The sequence below is a fragment of the Myotis lucifugus genome, unplaced genomic scaffold (genome assembly GCF_000147115.1).
Source record: "Myotis lucifugus unplaced genomic scaffold, Myoluc2.0 scaffold_162, whole genome shotgun sequence".
Taxonomy (NCBI): Eukaryota; Metazoa; Chordata; class Mammalia; order Chiroptera; family Vespertilionidae; genus Myotis; species Myotis lucifugus.
The window spans coordinates 1,243,605-1,259,070 of record NW_005871210.1 but is presented as its reverse complement, the minus strand read 5'-3'; the positions used below and the strand labels follow the sequence as shown (position 1 = coordinate 1,259,070).

The following is a 15,466-nucleotide window of genomic DNA, read 5'->3' as shown; positions in this document are numbered from 1 at the left end:
GGGGGTCACATCTCATGGTCCTTGGATTGGACATTATCATTTTTTCTTTTCTTTTTAATTTAATTTTATGATGGTAAGACTAACATGAGATCTACCCTCTTAAATTTTTAAGTGACCAATGTTGTATAGCAGACATCTAGAAGTTATTCATATTGCTTTGATCATTTTTTTCTATCCTGGCTATTTTGATAGTTAAAAAGACAATATATTAGTAGGCTTGGAGTGCTATAACAAAATATCATAGATGGTAAACCAGAGACATTTATTTCTCACTGTTCTGGAAGCTGGGAAGTCCAAGATCAAGGTGCTAGCTAAGTCAGTGCCTGCTGAGAGCCCTCTTCCCGGCATGAAGATGGCTGCTTTCTCACTGCTTCATCACATGGCCAAGAGAGGGTGATCTCTCTCTCTCTTACTCTTCTGATAAAGCCATTCATCTACAACATGAGGGCCCCACCCTCATGACCTCATCTGACCCTAATTGCTCCCAAAGGCCCCATCTCCAAATACTATCAAATAGGGGTTATGGCTCAACAAAGGAATTTGGTGGGGGACACAGTTCAGTACATAGCAGACAGTATCTTATTTTAATTATACAAGGTTTTTTGACAAACTGTTAAGATTAAAGTTATTTTTAAGGAAGATCAACTTTGCAGAGGTATACTTGATGAAATAGACAAAATAAGAGAACCATCTTGGAAGTTTTATAATAATCAAGATAGATAAATTCATTCATTTATTCAAAATGATTTTTGGAGCACCTAAAACATAGTAGGCACTGAACAAGGCACAAATAAAAGGGAGTAGTAGCTGGAGTAGAAGTGGGAATGGACAGAAAACGAAAATGTATTAAGAGGCATTTTCAAAATATGTAAATTAAATTTAGTAATAAAATACAGGATGAAAAAGAATATAAATTCATAAGTACTGCAAGTTACTTAAGAGCAGGAAATATAGCTAATTCATCTCTGCATCCCACACAGTTCATTATATGATGTTTAGTAAATGCTTAGGAATTAAAGATAAGTAAGGAAACGTTTTCTAAAGACGGGAAAAGACCATGGAAGGGAGAGATGAAGAAAAATTGTTGGGGAATGCTTAATTTGAAATGGAAAGAAGAAACCTGGAACCTAAAATTGAAAAGGAAGGAGTCAGAGAAATAAGAAAATCAAAACCATGCTGTACCACAGGGTAAGAACCAAGCTAAAAAGAAGAAGGATTCTCGCCTTATTGATGTGGATTTGGCAATAGTGGAAGTCACTGGTTGTGACAAGGATGAAGCCAGGTTGTAGAGGATAACAGATGATGCCAGGGCAAAAAAAGGGGAGTAATAACTACCTATTCCTTAAGAAATCTTGTAATAAACTGAGAAAGGAAAAACAGAGATGCCCTAACACACACATACAAAAACTCTACCAGAAATACCTACATTAGCCTCTTAACGTGCAGTGAGGCTAAGTAAGCCTTAAGGAAATATTTACAACATTCAACCTAGTTGGGAGCTCAACAACCTTGTGGGTTAAATGAATACAGGAAAGATCCCATCTATGCCATGTATAAAGAGGCAGCAAATCTTCACATTTGCTACTAATAGCTGGTTTGGTAAGTGGCCTTAAGAGGTCACAGAGAAAGTAATAACTGTTGTAGTAACTGCTAGATTTTAGCTAATGTGAGCTAAATCAGCTTAAGTCAATTAAGGTTCTTTTTCTGTTTTAGTCTCACTAAGAGACTATGAGAGGCTCTCTTCAAACATCCAATAAATAATAATAAATTAAAACAAAACAACATCCAAAGATATTAGCTATCCACTCATATTTAAGAGGCTTATGATTAAACGCTGGCTGGAAATTCTGTGGCAACTGATAAGCTTCACTGGAGAGTAACCATGCCAAAATTTTTATACTGCTTTAGATATCAAGAAACTGAATAAATAAATTCATTTGACTAATATGCATGAGACAATTTAAAAGCAATATTGTTTGTAATTAAAGCAAACATCAATTTCTCTTCCTAAAATGCTTAGTTTTCTTGGGAAGTTAGATAAAGGAGTAGGGGCAAAATCCAATGTTATTATTTTATATCCTTTAAAAACAGACTTTAGGAGAGATGCCTAAATGACAGCTAACTTATCCTATAAGTAAATATAAAGTTTCTGTAAACATTCTGTGGGAAAAAAAAATCATATCTTTTTATCAGAGATGTATAATATACAGTTTTATAGAAATATAATAAAAACAAATACCTGATCCTCATCAAAGATAAATGTTTGTTTTTTATTTTATTTTAGCAAAAGGTATTAGGTAGTCTGGAAACTACTGAGCTTCAAGCATGGGTGGTTCCAGAACATTCTTTCGTCTCCTTTTAATAATCACATTGATGATTTAGAGTGATGATTTCTATAGATAAAAAGGAAGCATCAGTTTCCAGAGTCTGAATAAGAGGTATCTTGGGAGTACAGCTTTATGCTAAAAGCACAAATCTAGTTGAAACTCAACTACTTTACCAATCTTTTATTTAATAAAGACAATCAGTAAGGATCAAACAGCTCCATTCCAGACAGTCCAGATACAAATATAAACAAACTGACATTTTGCCACCTAATAATATGTTTTAAAAACAAATGCAACTCAAAAACCTAAATTCCTTTTTTTCACATACAAAATTAATTTTACTAAGCTGTTGTACACACACTGTGCGCACACACGCATTTTTATGGGCTTTAAAATGCTATTCCTATTTCACCCTAAACACTAAGGATTCTTTCTTTTTTAAAAATATTTTTTTGCCGTAACCGGTCTGGCTCAGTGGATAGAGCATCGGCCTCCGGACTGAAGGGTCCCAGGTTCGAATCCGGTCAAGGGCATGTACCTTGGTTGCGGGCACATCCCCAGTAGGAGGTGTGCAGGAGGCAGCTGATTGATGTTTCTCTCTCATCGATGTTTCTAACTCTCTCTCTCCCTTCCTCTCTGTAAAAAATCAATAAAATATATTTTAAAAATTTTTTTTATTAATTTAAGAGAGGAAGGGAGAGAAAGAGAAAGACAGAAATATCAACAATGAGAGAGAATCATTGATCGGCTGCCTCCCGCACGCCTCCTACTGGGGATATAGCCTGCAACCTGGGTATGTGCCCTTGACCGCAATCGAACCCGGGACTCTTCAGTCGACAGGCCAACTCTATCCACTAAGCCAAACCAGCTAGGGCCAGGATTCTTTCTGATTATGGGATAAAATGCCACAAATGACAGCATGGCTACATTATGACAAAATATTTCATATTTCCTAAGAAAACAGGATGGATTTCATCTAAATATACTGAATTTCATTTAAATATCTAAATCAGTGGTTCAAGTTACAAATTTGCATGGGGGAGGGGCGGGCGGAGCCTAGCCCCAAAGAGACAACCCAGACCGGAAGAGCCAAAGCCCAGACCCGCAAGGCTGAGTCTAGCCCCGAAGAGCCAAGCTCAGACCCGAACAGCCGAACAGCCGAAGCAAGTCCCGAGGGGCGGAGCCTAGTCCCGAAGAGCCACGCCCAGACCCAAATAGCTGAAGCCCAGACCATGCAAAATAATCTGAATAAATTTTCCCATATTGCTACATAGCCTTCAAAATTATCATTAAATGGTTGGAATTAGCTGACATTTATGATTTTCTTAACTCTTGCCCTCTGTGCTCTGCTTTGAAGTGTTAGATATTTCTTCCCAATTTTTCACGATATATGATGTTGCAATATACATGCAACATGAAAAGCCAACACAGCTCTTTTCTTCCCTTGAATTATATCCCTGAATTAAGATTTCCGGGGGGAGGAGGGCGGGGATTACTAAACCACAGGATTAATTTTTAATGACTCCTGGTTGCCTTCCAAAAGTATTACAAATTTACATTGCTTTAAGCAACAAAAAACTTGCTGTTAGACATTACCATTTTTGGTGCTTTTGATGTAAATCAGTGTTAGAAGATTTTATCAGGTAATTTGAGATCTTCCTTTAGTCCTCTAATTTTGGTCATTCAAGGGCATGAGCTTGCTCTATTTCTCTTAAACTTTGTTGTCATTTTCAGTCACTTATAGTTAAGAAGAATGAAGAGTTTTTTTACTTGTAAACTCAGTATTCTTACTCTAAGGTGGGTAGAACATATAATTAATTGTTCTGTTTTCCTTAAATATATATATACTTGTGGTCATCTTGTCAAGTAACAGCAACTGCTAGAAAAGAAACAGTCTAAATTTCAATCACAATAAAAGTAAAATCTTTTAACCAATAGCCACTTTTGAGATTTCAACATCCATAACAACTATGAGCACACAGGGCCAAGGTGTCTCTCTTGATTAGCAATCTAGAGAAAGACCAAGAACAATGAAGAGCTTATAGAATGATCATAACAAAAAATAACGTTTAACTGAGCACTGGTGCCAGGTACTATGAGAAGCATTTCTATATCCATTATCACATTAATTAAAACTAAGTAGCCTATAAGTTAGAAAATATCCCACTTTACTATGGGGAAAAACTGAGGCTTAAAGAGGGTAAGTTACTTATCCAAAGTAGATCCAGGAAGGTCACATTTTTAAAAAATATATACTTTTATTGACTTCAGAGAGAGGAAGGGAGAGGGAAAGAGAGGAGGGAGGAGGGAGGAGGGAGAGGGAAAGAGAGGAGGGAGGAGGGAGGAGGGAGGAGAGAGAGAAACATCAATAATGAGAATCATTGACTGGCCGCTTCCTGTACGTCCCCCACTGGGGATCGAGCCCACAACCCGGGTACAGGAATCGAATCGTGACCTCCCAGCTCATAGGTCGATGCTCAACCACTAAGCCAAGCCAGCCAGGCTTCTTAATCTTTGTATATGGTGGTATCCTTCCCACAGGATGTGAATTCAAAAAGAGAAACATTCCGATCTAAGTCTGACAGCAAGGGAGATGTAAAGTTGGAAGAAATGAGGATCTCACCAGCATTACAGCAGTATTTATGATCAATGGTAGCACTAATGTAAAAGAGGGAGAGGATTAGCTCCCCCATTATCTCCATGAGCCAACCCCTCAGCCAACCTAATAAACATATCATCTATAGAGGGCTCTGCCTTCCAAAGCCCACCATCCCTATATAATCCCTCTAAATAGACATTCTAGAGTTGCCACTGTGTGATGATGATAAAGAATGCTTGCTTCTATTGCCTCTCCTTTCCTGTGTTGGTAGGATTTGGGGTTCTTGTTTGCTCATTCTGAGAAAAAGAAGATGAAAAGATAATACTAAATTAAATTGCATTCAATCATAATTGGTCATTTCCATGTATTTAGTTTAACAAATATTCCTCATATGCCAAGCAAATCTTATAAAAGTTGAAGTTTACTATACCAATAAAATACCTGCATTTAGAGGAAAGGGTGTCCTTCAGAAATATGCTACTTTATACGTAACTAAAGTAAATATCTCATTAGAGTCCAGAGGTTTGATCTTAAATTTTTAAGTAGTTCAAAAGCAAATCAAACCATAAAATACTATATTGGCTCAATCAGTTTTTTGGGTTTTCCTGATTAATGATATTTTAAATTGTGTTTAGGTTTGCTGATACTAATTAAAATTAACTGGTCCTTCATAGTAGTTTGGAATTTTCAAAATTTAAATAATTCTGGGCCCTGTATGAGAGGGCAGGTGGTATGCAACCCCCATAAAAACCAAGAGAAAAAGCAGTACAAGGTATTTTCCTGTTTCATCCAGAGCATACGAAGTCAGAGCCGGTAATTAACTATGGTGTCCCCAGACCTAGAAGGCTATGCTTAGGCTTCTGTGATTGTATTAACACAGATAACCTCCAAAAAACAGACATGATTCTCTGGAAGAATTTAGGTTACGTTATAAAAAGCCTGGGAAAAAGGGCACATAGATACATGAATGGAACATATAGTACTTCAAGTGCTTTGATGAGTATTTCAATGAAAATTTTACAGACTTGCATCTGAGCCAAAATTACAAGAGCCACAGAAGTTGCAGCCTATAGTCCCAAATCCAATCTTCACTACTCTCACAGAAGAAACAACCAAAATAAAACATGATTCAAGAATATCCAAAACAAGTTAATGCAAAAGAAATATCTGACATTTAACTACCTGAGGCTTCAAGAAATCTAGATATTTCCTAAAATACTCTCCTAATCTGATCTCAGAAGAGTAAAACAACTCAAAGTAAGCTAAAAATAAAACAAGCTCACACAATCAAACTTATTATCTATGTAACAAAATGCCGGTCAAAGAAGTCTTGAACCCAGGATATCAAAAATACTGACATCAAAATCCCAAGAAAATCAACGGCAAACCTGAATATTTGCGTTTTCCATGACACAGATCATTTCAGTGATGCAGGTACCTTCAACTTGGGACCAGGAGGCCTGCTTGTCGGAGTTGAAAAAACTCCAATCTAGAGTCAGTTCGGGGACGTGGGTTCCAGTCCTATTGCTGCTACTATTTAGGTGGGTAGCCCTAAGCAAGTCACTTAACATTCTCTCCTTCTCAGGGTTTACTTTCCGTATTTAAGAGGTTGACTAGACCAATGTTTCCTAAACTCACCTAATCATAAGAATTACTCTGAGGTAACTGTTAACAATCTGGATTGCAAGCCCCCTTCCCTAGAGATTCTGTAATGTTGAGGAGGTCCCTGAAGGAGGCCTAGGACCTTATACTTAGTAAATGATCCAAATGAGGGGCCAGTACCACCATGTTTTCCTCATGGATGTGGTTGGGGGGGTCTCTGCCCAGACTATGCAACCGTAATGGATCCAAGTTCAAAATATGGCAACTTTGAAAGAAATTACCAGGTGACTAAAGTCAATCAAAAACATCCACAAAATTATCATCTATAAAAATGGTAGCAGCAGCAAAATATGCCCCAGCTGAAAGGAAGCTGAAAGCAGTTCGAGTGTATGGAACACCATCTTTGGCTCTGTATGAAAGGATGATATTAAGGTGCCCGAAGTCAAGAAACAGCTCCTTATTGGTGTGTCCTCAGACAGAGGGGTTGTTAAGCAGATGAAAAGTGTAATGGCTCCGCTGTGAGCCAGGAAAGAAGTTAAGATTGTTTGAAAGTGGTGATAAAAATAGGGGTATACTTCATAGGACTTATTCTGACCAGTTTGTGCTGACATTCAAAGAAATGGGGAGAAAACCCCCTACTTTTAGAGATGTGTCAGTCATTGCCCTGGAATTACTAAATTCTGGGTATGAGTTTGATGAAGGACCTGTCATCTTTGATTCAGGTCTGTCATCTCCTACAAGACAGAAGAAAAGCCCATCCTTTCCCTTAATACCATTTATTCCAAGTGCTGAGAGCATGAGTATCCAGGATGACATTGATGCTGCCGTGCTGCAGAATTACCAGGAACACCATCTGACCAACATCATCTACTATTCTGTGAAGGAATCCACTATAAGTGAGCAAAGTGCCAGGATGACAGCCATGGACAATAGGAGCAAGAATGCATCTTGACTTGATCAGCAAATTGACTTTGACTTTCAACTACACCTGCCAAGCTGTCGTCACAAAGGAGTTGATTGAAACATCTCTGGTGCTGTAGCTCTGGATTAATGAAAATCAAGTTTCATCCTCAGACAAGCAGTAAAGGAGGAAAATTCAGCCAGTTGATTATGCTTTTAGCTTACTGCTGTCCTGGTCTGAAGAAATTATTGGTCCATTGTTTAAATTACTAAGGACAGCAAGGTATTTGTAAATTATCTTACAATAAACAACTTACAATAAGAAGAAAAAAGGGATCCGAGTAATTCTTATCATTTGGTAAGTTTTGCAAACACTAGACTAGGTGATCTGTGAACTACCTGTCCTTCCAGCTCTGATTCTATAGTATCTGGATATTTCATAAGGATGTTCTAAAAACATGCACAACTATAATGGTTAGCATGTGTTATTAGACAAAATTAATAAACATATTAACAAATATGCCCATCTCCCAATCCCCAATACCATTCATACCTTTTAAACACCCATGAAAACATTCTCCTAAGACCTAGATACTAGGCAAGTGGAATACTTTATTTGGTGGTGAAAACAAAAGTTCTTAATATTAAACTCTCAGGACATTAATATGGAAGGACTTGTGTTATAGGAAGAGAGAATTGTACACCTAATATTTTAAGTGAAAACTATACACTGCATTCTTTCCTTGAAGAACAACATTATCTGGTGATTCCACCTGTTCCTAGCTAAGAAATAGCTAGAAAACAGTCTGGCTAAGTCCCTAGCAGCTATAAAACTGCTCTGTAATACTGGAATGCAACTGTTTCAAAGCTAAAAGCAAAAAGCAAAAGAACAATAACTGGTTACTAATGCTTCAAATTCAACAGTGTAGACAACTAGGTGGCTAAGAGTCCCCAATATGTTAGAAAGGTTTTATCAGGTAAATCAAAGCCTGTAGAATGCTTTCTGCACACAAAGGTAGCAACCTTTAATTTAGCCCTTCCTTCCGCTACACCATAGACCACTCCTCTAAAATTCTCATAATCTTCTAATGGACTTTACTTGTATTCTTTTATTTAAATTTATAAGTAACAAAACTAACAAAAAGAAAAAGAGAGAAAGCCTGATTGCATGGAGTGCAGAGGGGCAGAGCTGCAAAGGATGCTCGTGAGTGACCAATTATCATATAGGTGGCTACAAAAAAATGTAAATAAAGTCAAGATTAAAACACAAAACTGAGTTTGAATCACCCTTGCCACACAAACAGATAAAGAACTAAGAGTAAAACATTACTACATACTTTAGCTATTAGAAAAACAGTGCAGAGTAGCCCCCTAAAGCAGTACATACTGGTACACTAGGTTAGTATAAACCATGTTCCAAATGAATCTTGATGCTTGAGGTGGAAATACTCATTAGTTACATGTAGGAGCACACAGGCCAAAAAGTGATTTGCTTTAATGGCAAAAGTGGGAGCACCAACTATTATGTACAACATCACAGAAGCATTGAGTTTAAAGTCAGATATATACTTAAATACATTTCTGGGTCTGAAGCCCAACAAGCTCTGAGGCAATGTTTTGACCAAACCTTACACTCAATTAAAATAGAAATGTAAGATCAGGATCCAGGGGGCCAGCATAATAGTGTGGTTAAGAGCACAAGGTTGGCTGTCACACCGACCTGAGTTAAAATCCCAAATCAACACATTACTGTGTGACCTTGAACAAGTCATTTAAATTAAACCTCGACTTTCTCATTTGTAAAATGGAGATAATGATTCACACTGTTATTACAAAATTTAAACAAGGTGATTCATGTAAAGCATTCAGCCTTATACCTGGCACAGAGGAAATAAGCAATAATAATAAGCTAGCTGTAAAATTAGCATGATTACTGCCTTTCAACCTCAAGGAAAGCTGAGTTTCCTGGCAGCCAGACAAAAGTTCTAATCATTATAAAAAAAGACATTCACATATACTCATATAAAGATAGTTTTTCATTTCTTTCACATTACAGGAACTTCCCCCCTCCTTAGTAAAGAATACTTCAGACTAATAATGTACAACTATATACAGGAAAAGCTTCAATGCAGACATTCTTCATTAGGAAGGACAATTTTCATGATCTAACCAGTTTCGGGGAGTTAATAGTTGGTACTGTTAGGAGAAAGAGAGAAAGAGAAGCATAAAAAGTCTTCAACCCACACACCACTGTTCAATAGAGAAAAACAACAGTTGACTATTTGCATTGTTTCATAATTGAGTTAGAAAATTAAGAAGAAAGCAATCAGGTGAAATATTTTAACTCATACACAGCTGTTAGTAAGGTTAGAGTGACCAAATTCACCAAAAAAGATCAAGAGCCTGGTTGGGGTTGCTCAGTAGTTGAGCATCAACACATGAACCAAGAGGTCAACGATTCAATTCCTGATTTGGACACATGCCCAGGTTGAGGGCAACCCACTAGGGGACATGCAAAAGGCAAGAGGATGTTTCTCTCTCATAGATGTTTCTGTCTCTATCCTTCTCCCTTCCTCTCTCTCTAAAAATCAATAAAAACATATTTTTTTAAAAAGATTAAAAAAAGGTGAAAAATCAGTTATTCCCGGAGTTTAAGTAACACCTGCGCACTCTACCCTTTTAAGATCATGGCTCAAATTTCCCAACTGCAACTTTTTCCATTCTTCCAAATATGCCACTAGCTTGAATGTACCTTTAATTTGTACTATCTCCTTAACTAAGTACATTACTCTGGTTAAGGACAAAAATAAAATCTTGTGCATTATTATTTTTCTAGAATTCAAGAGAAAATATTACTACTTCACTTACTTACGGAATATATTTAAAAAATACTGAGAGGTCATTTGGGGGAGGGGAGGTGAGAGGAGTTCCTCATGAAAATAAATCAGTCATAGGAAAACTGTTCAAGGACAACCAAAACCAAATTTCAAAAAAAAATGCAATTTTTAAATTTTGAGTTAGGAGCAGGCTTTAATGGGTTGTGAGGTACAGAACTAAATTCTCAAAGAAAAAAGATACATAAGTGAATTAAAGGCTTCTGCAGGGAGTACACACTGCTACCAACCCATCAGATGTGCAAAAATTCTTAATAAAAAAAATAGAGAATAAATTCTCTGTATCAATATTGGGAAATTTAACAACAGAAAGAAAATAAAGTATTTCATAGGCATTTTCAAGCATTTAAAGATATCTTCCTGTATTACAGATATTACTACAAAATGAAAGAAGAGACTGGTTAGATGGTCTAATTAACAACTCGGCAGTGAAAGAATAATGACATGGCCAAAAGACGCTCTGTCACCTAGAGATAATGGACAGTTTCTGTTTACTGTTTAAGAACCCAGAAGAATCTCCTCCTGCTTTTAAATGCAAATTACCAATCTCAGAAGCACATTCTGCTCTATTCCTTTATCTGAAAATTACTGCAATGTGATCCTGTTCCAGAGAGGACCCCATTCAGGCAGGAAAATGGAATTAGGACAACCACACACTCAATAAGTGTGTTGAGATCATGGTCACATACAATGAGCTGTCACCCTCACACGTGGTCTTTTTCAGTGGAGAGACCACTATCTGTGATCAAAATTCTATTTGAAGAAGGAAAACTTAGTTTTGAGGACTATCAGGTTTTTAAAGTTTATATAGACATTTTAATATGTTCATATACACTAGCATGACAGCATTTTAAAACTGGACATCCCTTGGTTTTCAAATAACGACACAAGCTATTTAATGGAAACTTTTTTAAAGGCAGAATTTCAGTAATAATGGTATGGTTTGCTATTTAGTTGTACATTATATGGTAAAACAAACAAACAAAAAATACCACAATGCAAGAAAGGTGAGCACCTCAGACTCCGCACTTCTCTTCCCTGTTAAAATTCCCAAGAACAGTGGATGCTGACTTGGAGACATACTGCAATTTAATGTACCAGATGGTCAAGGTTAAAAAGAACACGTTTACACCAGAAAAACTCAAGGAATAAACAAACCATAATAAAGGGATTCATCCCATTGTTAAAGGTTATAGTTTTCTGCCAAAGCCACACTTGATTTGCGAAATTTTATTCGATGTCAGGTAAATATAAACAAAGAGTAAAGAATGCTAGACAAGTTATAGCCTCATAAAAGGTTAACTTACCTCTAGTCTTTCCAAGTTATATATTAATAAAGAACTTTAGTGTTTTGCAAAACCTCTTTTCTAGCTAAGGCAAGTCACATCCAAATGAGTGAATTTTTTTGGGGGGTGATACTGATTTATCCCACCCCCTAGCACCCAAGGCAGACCTCAATTTTCCTTCCCCCACAGGTCACCCGGCAACCAGGCACAGAAGCTATTGAAAATGCACTTCCAATCTCTGAAACGTCAGTGAATGTTTAAGGAGGAGGAAAAGGATTGTATTGAGTTTAGAAAAGCTATTTAAATGTTTTGCCGAATGCCTGCGATTAGTACATGCCAACCTAATGGCATAGCATGACATTAGCCGCCCCCTCCTTTCGTCCACCCACCCAGAACCATAGCAATGAATGCAGCAGAGCACTGAAGACCAGAGAGCCGGAAGAGTATCATGCACAGAAAATAGGAAGCCTGCGTTTTTTACACGGGAAAAGGCAAGTGATGGCAGTCTTGTGCTTTTAAAGAACCTAGAAGCGCTTACTAGTTCAACCCATCCCCCAATCCATGCCACCCTTTCAACTTTGTAATTAAAAGAGAGGAGAAATTCCGGTCAACTCGCCTTGGGGGTTGGTCTGAGGGTTGAGGACTCAAGCAGGGAGGAGGATGGAGAGAGAGAAAGAGCAAGCCAATGAAAGATACCAAAATTTCCCACCTTTCTTAAATTCTTCCAGCATAGCGTCCAACTTGGTGTCATTGAAAACAAAGTGCAAGGGGTGGTTATAAAATTTAGTGATGGTTTTCAGGGGAGTACAGTCATCTGGATCCACGAAGGCCAAGTCTTTAACAAAGAGGAGGTCCACAATGTTGGAGCGCTCTCCCTCGAACACGGGGATGCGCGTGTAGCCGCTCTCCATGATCTCCGACATGGTGTTGAAGTCCAGAATGGCTTCCCCGGTGATCATGAAGCAGTCCCGGAGGGGAGTCATCACGTCCTCCACCGTCTTGGTGCGCAGCTCCAGCGCCCCTTGGATGATGTTCAGCTCCTCCTTCACGAGGTCGTTGTAGGGGTCTGTGACCCGCAGCATCTCCAGCAGCTTTTCCCGGTTGTAGACGGTGCCTATCTCCTGGCCCAGGACGCAGTCCAGCAACTTGCTGACTGGGTAAGAAGCGGGGAAGGTCATCATCATGAAAAACTTGGTGAGGAAGATGGTGTTGGCTCCCACGGCCAGGCCGTGCCGGGAGCAGATGGCCTGGGGCACGATCTCCCCGAAGATGACGATCCCGATGGTGGAGACCACCACGGCCACCAGGCCCGAGCCGGCGATGTCGTCGAGCAGGATGGTGAGCGTGGTGTTGACCAGCACGTTGCCCAGCAGCAGCGAGCACAGCAGGTAGTTGCCCTGCCGGCGCACGGGCTCGATGCGCTTGGCGTAATTCTTCTCCTTCTCGGTGCCGCAGTTCTGCACGATGCGCAGCTCCATCGGGTCCAGGGCCATGAGCCCCAGGTTGAGGCCGCTAAACATGCCCGACAGGCACAGGAGCAACGAAATAAAGATCACCTGCAGCCAGAAGGGCAGCAGGAACTTCTTCTCCTCGCCCACGATCATTTTGGTGTCCTCGCCGTCGTGGTAAATCCAGGTGGTCTCAGCCCACGGGGGCGGCGGAAGCCCGGCCACCCCGGAGCCGCCCTTGCCCCCGACGGTGCCACCCGCGGACCCCGGGCCGCCGGTGCCCAGGGCCGGCGTGGACAGCGATGTGCACAGGTAATAGGACTTGCTCTTCTCCATCTTCCGCAGCGGTTTTATTTCTATCTCAATGATGCCCGAGGTCCGGCGGTTGAGAATGATGTGGGGCAAGATGATGATATCTGACGTGCGGATGCCGCAGCGCTGGGGGCCGCTGTCCGGCTCCGGCGGCGCGGGGCCCCCCAGCCCGCGCTCGCCGGGGCTGTGGCGCCGCCGCTCGTGCTCGGTGAAGGCGATGCGGGACCACGTCTCGTTGTTGATGTTCTGCCCATACACCCGCAGCTTGACCCGAGTCCGCTCGCTCACCCGCAGCGCCCCCCCTTCCATGAACGACACGTCGTTCGTGTCCTCCAGCCGTAACCCGATGATCACCGTCTCTTCGTTCTCGCCCGCCGCGGCGCAGCCTCCCGCGCTGCAGCAGCAGCTCAGCAGCAGCAGCGGCAGCAGCCGTTCCGCCGCCGCCTGCAGTACCCCCCGGCCGCGGGCGCTGAGGCTGCGGCGCGCCGCCATCTTCCTAGTGGGCAGTGCGGCGGCTGCCTGCCCGCCCGCCATCTTTACTTCGGGTTCACAAGAGCCACAGCCAATCATAGGGTGGCTGCTGTAGCTGCGGCTTCATCCTTCCCACCCGGCGGCGCGAGTGCAGGCACCGGCCCCTGAACGAGACTGCAAGGGAGCGTCTGCACCCAGTGCTCAGCAGTCCGCCTCCCTGACTGACACTGGCCCGGCCTGGGCCGGCTGAGGAACCTGCAGGCTCGCGGGTGGGGGGAGAGGGAGGAGACAGCGCCAGGCGCTGCCACGAGAGGCAGGCTGACCAGCCACTCAGGAGCGGGCGCCCGCCCTCCCAGCCAGGGGGCTGGAATGGGGGCGTGGCCGCGAGCCGCGCCGCGGGCCAATGGCAAGGCAAGGGGCGGGGAGTTGAGGGCCACGGTGCTCAGCACGCCAAGTTTCCTACTGAAAGGCGCGTGACTCTTGTGTATGTGCGAGGGGAGGAGGTGTGGCCGGCCGGCCCCGAGAGCCAGTCACAGAAGAGAGCTGTCTGGGAGGGGCGGGGCCTCCCGTCCCACTGCCAATGAAAAGGGGCGGTCCGCGGGTTCGCGGTTCCCTGAGGAGCCTCAGTAGTAGAACGCGGTACTTGGTTTAACTCGGTTCGACTGAAGTCGTGAGGCGCGAGGCGGCTGGTTACTCGCTGCACCGGGTGAGAGCGCCCCAGTGCTCGGTGCCGGTGAAGAGAGGGCTGCGCCTTCCTGCCCCAGGAGCCCACTAGGCACGGCTTAAGATGCACTTTAGCCTAGAATGAAGCCGGGGCACCGGCCGCGTCCCCCTCCTCTAGTCTTACACGCCGCTCCATCCGAGACTGGCGGCGGCCGGGTGGCCCCAGCACCGCACTGACCAGCTCTTCGGGAGCCTTTCGCTTCTCCCCTAAACGACGCGCGCACTCTGCAGCTCGCGGTCAGGTGCCGCCACCTGCCGGCCGCCTGGTTGCTCTGCAACGCTTTCCATGAGTGCCCCAAACCCCCGGAGGGTGTGCAACGCGTGGGGCTAGAGTTGAGCAATTTCCCCATCTTCCAAATAATCTACTGATAGTCTTCCTGAAAGTATATATTCCATGGACCCCATCGCACACTTACTGAAAGGGTAGGACCCAGGAGTCTATTTCTAACAGGCACCAGGCAAGTCTGGGAAATGGGAGGGAGCAGACACATGAGGGGTCTATTTTTTTATGTTTTTTTTTAATTGATTTTAAAGAGGGAGGGGGAGAGAGAGAGAGAGAGAGAGAGATGTGAGGGGACCAAACATGAAACCAGAGCATGTGCCCTGACGGGACTGAGCCACACCTGCCAGGACTGAAGGCACATTCTTAATGCACTGCCCACACTGTACTAGGTTCAACATCGCTCAGCAGAAAAAAATCCTGAAGACCTAGCTCCCTGGGATTCCCAAGCCCACTGCGTCTGGAGGAGATATGGTAGCAGAGTAATTGACAATTGATCTTTTTCTTGCAATTTTAACATCTAAAAAATAATTGTTTCCTTCCTTTTTTTAAAAATTCTGCAAGCACATTTTCTTCCCTTTTTGTAAACCAGTCAAACATTTTATCAATTTCTGGGAGGGATGA

The 15,466-nt window shown here is 42.1% G+C and overlaps 1 protein-coding gene and 1 pseudogene across 6 annotated transcripts in view; one reads left to right on the top strand and one right to left on the bottom strand.

The window, feature by feature from the left end:
- The window catches only part of CNNM2 (cyclin and CBS domain divalent metal cation transport mediator 2), a 96,607-nt gene extending 82,471 nt beyond the window's left edge, over positions 1 to 14,136 (bottom strand). For 3 of the 6 annotated variants that reach the window (XM_006095903.3, XM_023759780.1, XM_023759781.1), the window contains exon 1: positions 12,318 to 14,135. In XM_006095903.3, coding sequence (XP_006095965.1) covers positions 12,318 to 13,938 — 1,621 coding nt within the window. In that variant the 5' untranslated portion in view covers positions 13,939 to 14,135. Of the gene's footprint in view, positions 1 to 4,763; positions 5,223 to 12,317 lie in introns of those variants that run through there. The other 3 variants (XM_014461897.2, XM_006095905.3, XM_006095904.3) reach the window with 3 other exon arrangements.
- Positions 6,160 to 7,744, top strand: LOC102442267 (annotated as a pseudogene).
- Positions 14,137 to 15,466: the final 1,330 nt, after the last annotated feature.